A 9,721-nucleotide genomic window follows, 5' to 3' on the forward strand; every position below is an offset into this window, starting at 1 on the left:
GGTCTTTCCTATATTGGGTTCGTTGAGCCTCTTGGATGGCCAGCCTCTCATCTTTCATGATATTGGGGATGTTTTCTGTCAGCAGTTCTTCAATGATCCTCTCTGTGTCTTCTGTTTTTTCCCCCTGTTCTGGAACTCCGATCACGCCCACATTCTTGCGTTTTACTGTATCTCACATAATTCTCAGGGTCTCTTCATTTTTCTTTATTCTTTTTTTTTTATTTTTCCTCAAACCAAGTTGTATCCTAGTGTTTGTTTTCAAGTTCGCTGATTCTGTCTTCCGCCGTTTCAAATCTGCTCCTCAGGCCTTCTATGACACTGTGCATTCCTGAAATCTTGTTTTTATCTTTTGGGTTTCTGATTGTTGTATTTGTATGATTTCTAGTTGTGAATTTATTTTGGCATTTTGTTCCTGCATTATTTTCTTGAATTCTTTCATTTTTTTATTTGTATTTTCCATGAATTTGCCTGCCTTTTCCATGAATTTGTCAATTTTTTCCTCATTTTTGTCTGCTTTTTGCATCAACTCCTGGATAGCTCTGAATATTAGAGATTTGAATTCCCTATCCAGTAGTTCTAGTGCCTTTTCTTCTACTGGAAAGTCACCTGGTGTTTTGTTTTGGATGCCTACTGGAACCATCCTGTCCTGTTTTTGTAAACGTTTTGATATTGTGTGCTCTCTTTGGGGCACTCAGTAGTTATTTTCCTCATTTATTGATTGTAGATTTGTTTGTTTTGTCCTGCTTTTTGTTTTTATGTTGTCTATGTCTGAGCAGGCGGACTGTGTGTTCTTTGTTGTTTGCTCATCTGTGGGCACGATGCTTTTCACCTCCTTCTCCAATTGGCAGGGACTGTCACTCAGATATGGTTCAGCAGGGCAGGTCTAGCTGAAGAGGAGTTGCTGGGATGGGTTGTTTGTGGCACGTACTAGCGCCAACAGGGCTGACCTGTAATCAGTGCAGGGCAGGTTCCAGTAGGCCGTGCCTGTGCTGCTTGGGGGTGTGATCTGCGCACGGTGCAGGTAGGCAGGATGGAGGGCGGAGATTGTGATGTGTGGATCTAAGATGTGTATGGGAAAGAGAAGAGAGGAACAGGAGTCAAAAACATACAAGCAAACAAAAAAGAGTGCTAGGGGAGCTTGCCATTGGAGTGGAGAGATGAGAGACTGAGAAATGGAGAAAAACAAAAAGTAGAAGAATAAGAAAAAATAATAAAAATTAGAAAAAAGAAATTAAAAGTTCCCAGGGATCCCACTGGTATGGCTGCGAGGTCTGGGGATGTAGCTCCCATGCCATGAAGTACATCCTGGCAAAAGGGTAGAGATGTCACTCAGTGCCAAGTATTCAGGAGACAGGAAGTGAAAGTAAGTATAGAGAGATGAGAAACTGAGTAATGAAGAAAGGCAAAAAGGGAAAAAGAGAGATAAGAAAACAAAACAGTCAAATAAAAAAAAAAAGAACAAGAAAACCCCCCAAAAAACAGGAAAAAAAAAAAAAAGTAATGCCCTCAGGGATCCCTCTGCGCAAACTGAGGGGGTGGGTCCGAAGTCGTGCAGTAATGCCCGGCTAGAATGGGCTCCCAATTCGAGAAAAGAAAAAGAAAACAAACAAAGAAACAGTTCAAAACAAAGAAACAAACAAAAGCCCTGAGATCCCACCAGCTCAACAACACGGGCTGGGAAGCAGTCCCACACTCAAGCAGCGCTTCATGGGCTCTCAGGAAGAAGCAAAGATGGTGCACGGAGCCAGGTATTTGAGAGAAAAGAAAGGGAGGTGGTGAGAGGTATGGAAGAAATCAAAAGAAGTGGAAAAAAGCAACACTAGCAGCCAACAAATGGCACTGAGGGAGCTGGCCAGTGTGGGTGGGTGGAATCCAAGCAGCAGTGGGGGAAGCCGGTGCTTCCTGGCTAAGAGACTGTGGCCGCAGGAATCAGAGGAGGCCGATTGGGGGTGAAGAAAGGTGGGAGGTCTTAAAGCGTATATTGCTTGTTACCAGTTGTTCTGTCTCCTGCTGGAAGCTCCATGGAGCTGCTTTCCCGTACCCCCATTCACCGATCTCCGATAGGAGTCCAGGATGGCAGATCCTTGCTGCATTAGCTGATAAGGGACTTCTGCATGTATCTCTCCTCACTCCCTGTTCTCTGTCAGTTTCTTATTCCATTCAGTGCTTGGCTGAGTTCTTTATCTCTTCATTTGATGCTTAGGGTTTCAGGATTGCCGTTTTCTCTGTTTGGCTTAGTTTTGCGGATCTTTGCTGTGGAGGGGTGGCGTGGTGCTTCTGTGTATAGCACCATGTTGCCCGGAAGTCTAAGGCTCAAAGGATTTAAAGAACTAGCCCAAGATCACATAGCTACTAGTATAGCTAGACTTGAATCCTGCTCTACATGTTCGAAAGCTTTATTTTGACTCTATGTCATTCACGCATGTTCTGTAGAAGAGGGAGGTGCCAAATACAGTGGAGAACAGTGGAAGACTTGTCCCTCTTGGCTTGTAGGCTATTGCTGAACCAGAAACTGGGTGTGGAAGAATAAGTAGAAGAACAACAACTGGTCCTGAGTATTCACGAGTATTTTAGATGGATGAGTAATGTGTGTCAGGCTTGGAGGAATTGGAATATGTATGATATTTTGGAAATTAACAATAAGTTCACTGTGACAGGAGGATCCAATTCATTTATCCATTCATTCCACAGATAGTTGTTGACTGCCTGCTGCCTGCCAGGAAATATTCTGAGTGCTGGCAGTTCCACGTAGTGAGTAAATGGAGAATGGTAGGAAAGGAGGGTAGAGAGGAAATCTGTCTTCAAAGAGAACAGACTTGTTCTGTGACTCACTAAAGACTTAAACTATCAGTGGGTGGAGTTTTTTTTTTTTTTTTTAACTTTTTAATTACATAAATAATTATTTGAGTATATCTGGAGGGATATTTTAAAATCAAACTCCAGACATATTATTTTACAGGGGTTACATTTTAGAGAGAGAGAGAGAGAGAGATTTCTGCTCACTGTGTAGCTGAGAATTCTAATAATTAGAATAGCTCCGTAAAGAAGCTACCTGGCAGAGATAAAAATGGGCATCACTGGAAACAACCAGACATGTTACAGGTGTCTTTCAGTGGTCTTCTTAGAAGGAGGACTAGAAATGATATGAAGTTGGCAGTAAAGACTTAAAGGTTTTTCTAGGTCTGAAATTCTACTTGGTTCCCAGTGTGTACAGGAAATTCTACCATAAGTTAAGGGGAAAAGATAGAAGAAATAGTTTTTGCTTGCATTTATGTCAAGGATATCATTCACTGAATGGACCAAGGGGCATTCACAAAATTAAGTGGAAATTAAAAATATAAAAAGAAGGATAAATTATTATTTTTGTATCTATTATATATTCTGCTGTTTAATAGTTAACTGAGTATAAAGACCTAGAGAAATGTTGGCACACTTTAGAAGACTTTATAATGGTCAGTCTGTGATCTAACTCTGCTTTCCTGCATGATGGCAAACCTCCTTTAAGCCATTAGACCCATTAGATTCTCAAGTTTCTAGTGTCTTGATGTTCTTATAGCATCCTAGCCCTCCAGACACTGTACAGCAACATGAAGAAAAGGATAATTATTACTTCCATTTTCTAATTGAACAATGGGGAATGAAATAATCAAAATACTAATCTTCTTTGCCTCTGGCTTTTAAGTTTTAAAGAGCAGAGTAGGGGAGAGCCTGGATTTTTCTCATGCTAACCTAGGCTATTAGACACGAGGCTGCTAGTATTTTACTTTTCTCTTTGGGACTGAAAAATAGTTAATTAAAGATCATATAATTTAGCAGTCCCTGGGTGGCGCAAATGGTTAAACACTCAATTACTAGTGAAAAGCTTGGTGGTTCCAGCCCACCCAGAGGTGCCTTGGAAGAAAGTCTTGGTGATCTGCTTTGGAAAAGTCACGGCCTTGAAAACCCTATGGAGCAGTTCTACTCTGCACACATGGCATCGCCATGAGTCTGAATTGCCTTGACAGCAGCTAACAACAATGACAACATCGTTTAGTAGAAGGCAAACCCCCTGAGGACAGTCTGTTCACTGATGTAGCCCCAGTGCCTAAAGCAGTACCTTGTATGCAGTAGGCAGTCAGTCAGTATCTGTGGCATGAGTCCATAGGCTGCTTAACAATTAGAAACTGCTGAAAGACTTGGGATCCCCTCTCCATCTGATTTTGCCAGAAATAATTCACTGAAATGATAAAAGGGGCTGGTAAGTCTCTACCCCATTTCCTCTGAATGATAAAACTTGCCTGCATTACATTCAAGATCCTAATTTGTAAAATTTTAATAAAACTCCTGAACTTTATGAAGCATACCCTTATTATTCATCTGGATAAATTAAAGAACATGGAGTGTTCAGCCACGTGGAGCTAAGTCATAAGTGATGCAGCCCATAGGTCTTCTCATCTGACCAGTCCCTTTCACCACAGTTCTGAATAGTACCAGTGATGAAGTGCTCACTTGCCTCTCATGGCAGGTTATTTTCCTGCAGGCTTTCCCTAAACATTAGATTAGCCACCCCCCATACATAGGACCAGAAATCTTTCTCTAACTTCTCATTCAGCTTCCTCCCTCCTTTGGAGGAACATAGAAGAGATCTATACCCTCTTGTCTACAGAACCACACTTCAGCTCTTTGAAAGGAGCTATGTTATTTCATCTTATATTGTTCTAGGCTGAACCACGTGGTATTTTAAAAACAATAGCAGCAATACCTACTATTTTTTCTATACCTATTTATGTGTCCCAAGTTTAGTTTTTGGCATTTTAACACACATTTTTACTAATTGTCACACTGATGTTAAACAAAAGTTTTATGAAATCCACTTTCAGGTGATGAAACTGAAGTCCAAAGTGGTTAGGTATTTAACCTCAAATCACAAGGTTCTTTCAGGGGATGACAGAGCTGGAATTTAAACATGCGTGCTAGATTGTAAAACCTGGACTGTTATTTCTACTTCAGTAGCAATTTATCCAGTCACTAACTCATCTATCCAACAGCAATTTGTTGCCGTGTCAGGCAGTAGAAATGCAAATAGAATAAGTCAGATTTCTTCTCCTCAAGTAGTTCAGTCTAGTGGGACAGGACAGACATATTTAAAAATCACTTTAATATAGTTTGGTGATTACGATTGAATATTGGGCAGTCTTGTTGTACTTCTCTTTTCTCTAATGTAATACAGGAATATTAACAATATCCTTCAAAGGGTTTTATGAGGATTGAATGGGTTATCACATGAGAATTGCTTAGGACAGTCCCTGGCAAATAAGAAGTACTCAGTGAAGAATAGCTTTACTTCTATACACACAAGATGCTGCAGGATCACAGAGGAGCAAGGCCCACTCCTGCCTAGAGACAGGTGATGGAATGGAGGAAGCAGGGGACATGGGGAAGTCCGGGGGTACTTTTGGGGGCAGTTACACCTGAGCTAAGTCATAAAGCATTAGTGGGAATTAGTTAAAGAGCAAAGGGAGGGGGAAAAGCATTTTAAGCAGAGGAGACCACAAATAAAGATGAAATTTGAATCGATGTTTTGAAAGTTAGCAAGGCCTAGATTGTGGAACTGGTATAGTTCATATCAAGATTGTGAAGTTGTTCCTGTATGCAGGGTGCGGTTGTGAGGGCAAAGGTTGTTGAACTGGTTAAGTAATTAGGTCTCTTTGAGATGGGTTTTAAAGCTCTGAGAGGAAACATGGACTGGAGGAAGAGCTAGGAAGGCCAATTAAGAGGTTTTGACAAGAGCACAGATAAGAATGATGAGGGTGTGTCCTACCAGAATCAAGAAGTAATGGACCGGATTAGGCAGACACAAGTTGTATTTAGGAGGGAAAATCAATAGCATGAGGAGAGGGAGTCAAGAACAACTCCCTTGTTTTGACTTGAGTTATTTAGGATGGATGGTGATACCATCAATGGAGGGAGTATAAGGAAAGTAGCAAGTTTAGAGAAGGCTGTGATGAGCTCTGTGTTGTACATAGTGAGTTTGGCTGTCTGTGGGCTAGAGACGTGGCTTGGACAGTCACCAGCATCACACGTGTGAGAGATTGCTCAGGTAGAGGTTGAGGAGTGAGGGACAAATGGGCAGAGAGAACCTAGATATGTGTAAACTGGTTTTAAATTTTACCAAGCCCAATTGTTTTATACATTTGATAGAATATGTGCTAACAATATGTTGTTAGTTGGTGTTGAGTTGACTCCAACTCATGGGAACCCCATGTCCAGCAGAATGAAATGTTGCTCGGTCCTGCGCCATCTTTACAATTGTTGGTACGCTCAAGTCCATTGTTGCAGCCACTGTGTATTTTGTGTGCCTTCCAGCCTAGGGGGCTCATCTTCCAGCATTGTATCAGACAATATTCAGTTATGATCCATAGGGTTTTCACGGATTCACTTTTGAAAGTAGATTACCAGGCCTTTCTTCCTAGTTTGTCTTAGTCTGGAAGCTCCACTGAAACCTGTCCACCATGGGTGACCCTGCTAGTATTCGAAATACTGATGGCATAGCTTCCAGTGTCATAGCAACATGCAAGGCTCCACAGTACAACAAACGGACAGACAGGTGGTGTGCTAACAATATAGACTACCCATATTCCTCTGCTTAGGCAAGCTAATGACCTAGAGAGGGGAGAAAGAGGAAAAATGGTTTATAAAAGAAAGAAAATATCTTAAAAAATATAATTACAAAGTCTCTTTGGAAAATGGGCAACCTTACCTTATGAATTATGGTGACAGTATGCTTTCCTGAATCAAACAGGAATCTAATAAAGTTTTATCTTTCAAGCACGTTCTTTTTAATTTTAAATTATTTCCTTTTGGGCTCTGATTTCTTTGTGTCATCCTAACGGCAGCCACTTCCTCAAGAAAACTTCTTAATTAACCCAAAGTTGGATCTGTCGACTACCTAGTTATGATGGCACAGGTTATCGTGGAAAGAGTACCAACTTTGGAATCAGATCAGAATTTTAATTATAGATCTGCTACTTATTATCTATGGCGTCTTGAGCAAATTGTTGTCTTCTTTGAGCCTAATTTTCCACAGTTGTAAAATGAGGGTAATAACGTTTACTTTACTGACTTAATCTAAAAACTAAGTTAAATAATAGGTGAAAAGCACCTGGCATATAATAAATACTTCATGTTCCTGGATGGTGCAACCATTTAATGTGCTGGGCTGCCAACCGAAACGTTGGAGGTTGAAGTCCACACAGAGGCACCTCAAAAGAAAGGCCTGGCAATCTACTTCCAAAAACTCAGCCATTGAAAACCCCATGGAGCGCAGTTTTACTCTGACACACATGGGGTTACCATGAGTTGGAAATGACTAGATGGCACCTGGTCTTGTTTTTTGTTCTTTTAAAATATACTAACATTACAGCCACTATTATTTATTACTTTCCAGAAATTTGTCCTTTAATTGGGAATAAACTTGTATTGGAACTCATTTGATAATAATAAGGGTAACCTAACCCTATAACCCGTTGCCATCGAGTCGATTCTGACTCATAACGACCCTATAGGACAGAGTAGAACTGCCCTGTAGGGTTTCCAAAGAGCGGCTGGTGGATTTGAACTGCCGACCTTTTGGTTAGCAGCTGTAGCTCACTGTGCCACCAGGGTTCCAGGAAATACTTATATAGTGCTTACTATGTGGCAGGCTCTATTCTAACACTTTACGTCTATTAACTGATTTGTTCCTCATGGCACAGAGAGTTAGTCTCTAATATCATGCCCATTCTACAGATGAGGAGACAGAGGTTCAGAGGTTAAGTAACTACCCCAAGGTTACACAGTTTGCAGGTGGCAGAACTGGGGATATAGATTCTTGTGAATGTCTTTCTACATTCCCTTCAAATGAAGTCTTACTTCCGGGCTTCTCTTGTCTGTGTTTGGATGTTTCCAAAATATCTGTAGAGCATATGTCAGCATGGTTAACAGGATTTTCTAATATTAGTTAACATATTTTTAAAAATTTGTTTTAACGCCTCATTAACAATGTGATGTTCTAAACAACATCTGTCTCTCTCTGATTTCAGCCTGTGAGGTTGAAGCGGGGAAAGTGTACCAGGTATCCTCACAAGAGCACATCCAGCCTTTCAAAGAAAACATGGAACAATTTATAATTCAAGGTAAATTCCAAAGAGATGTGTTGTGTTTTTTCTCTTCTCAGCAGATGGGTAGAAGGCATTTTTTTAAATACACATGAGTGTAAGAGATATTGTTTTAACATTACCAAAAAACAGATTAAATATGATCGTGAGTCACATGGTTGTGAGAGAACAGCAATTTTCTAAACATGCTATTTTGTGCTTATGAATAATACTCATTATTTATTATTTTTGTTTGCATGACAGGAACTACAATAGACATTGGTTAAAATTGTGCATAGAATTTTATGCTTTTTGTCTTAGTTAGATATTCTTTTAAGTTTTAACTATGTTTATGACCTCAGCTCAATATGGTATTTATTTGGTTTGTCAAAACACTGAACCAAAAGAACAAAGAATATTGATGTTTTTTGGATCTTCAAAACATTATTTGCTATTTTTTTACAAGATACATTAATAACTCTGGATATTTAACACTTTTCTTCCAGGAAGCTTAAAAACTTCATAAATATTCTCATTGACTTTTACTATATTCCTCTGAGAAAAGGAAGGATGGAAAATTTCATACAATACTAAAAAAAGCAAGAATTTTTTTCAAGTGGAAAAAATCTATTAAAAGTCTTACTGTTTGAAATAATTGAAACTCAAGTTATATCAAAGCATTTACTACTCAAAACAGTTCAGCCTTGGAATGTTACATCTCTTTTCAAGATCACATTTGTATCAGACCATGCTCTAGGAAAGTTCTTGCTGTTTCAGGAATTCTCCTAGAGACTGACATGCCATGGGACTGAGGCCTGGGTAGCACTCTGAAGATGGTTCTGTTCTCTATTTTTTTTTTTACCAGTTGCCATTGAGTCGACCCCAATGCACGGCCACCCAATGTGTGTCAGAATAGAACTATGCTCCATAGGTTTTCAGTGGCCGATTTTTGGGAAGTAGATTGCCAGGCCTTTCTTCTGAAGCACCTCTGGGTGGAGTTGAATCTCCACCATTTCTATTAACAGCCCAAGCGCATTAACTGTTTGCACCACCCAGAGACCCCTTCTGTTGATCAGACTGTGATTTTTATTGGTTGTTCAAGTGTTATTCATGAAGCATTATAATGAATGAGTCATACTGGCATTTGATGAAATGTGAAGCACAGCTTCTTTTTAGATGGAAAAATACTATTTAATCATTTTAGATAATCATGAAGATTGAAACAGACCTTTGGTCTGATTCATAAATCATAGAAACTGTCATTTTCAAAATCTCAGGTCATCACAAATTAAAGCATTTGGAAAATCTACCATATTTTTACACAAATAACACATGCATTATATGTTTTTGCCAACCACACAACCCCTCACACTATTTTCATAAGCACACCATGCCGGGCATTATATAAGTGGGTGCGTTATTCATGTGCGCGCATTATTTGTGGAAAAATATGGTACTTATTGATTCCCAAATAGTCTTTTGACTGAAATTATTACTTCTGTGGTTACATATTAGAAGCCTTATAAACTCACTCCAGTTTAGTGGTGAATAAAAATGAGTCTTGCTTTTTCCATCTAGTGGGCTTTTAGGATCAATAATACATAACT

General features: G+C 39.7%; 1 protein-coding gene across 1 annotated transcript in view; it reads left to right on the forward strand.

Moving 5' to 3' along the window:
• Positions 1 to 9,721, forward strand: part of FMN2 (formin 2) — a 437,381-nt gene that overhangs the window by 299,816 nt on the left and 127,844 nt on the right. Inside the window, exon 15 of the mRNA XM_023730863.1 lies at positions 8,061 to 8,153. Within this exon, the coding sequence (XP_023586631.1) occupies positions 8,061 to 8,153 (93 nt within the window). The remainder of the gene's footprint in view (positions 1 to 8,060; positions 8,154 to 9,721) is intronic.

Source organism: Trichechus manatus, unplaced genomic scaffold (assembly GCF_000243295.1).
Source record: "Trichechus manatus latirostris isolate Lorelei unplaced genomic scaffold, TriManLat1.0 scaffold00039, whole genome shotgun sequence".
NCBI lineage: Eukaryota > Metazoa > Chordata > Mammalia > Sirenia > Trichechidae > Trichechus > Trichechus manatus.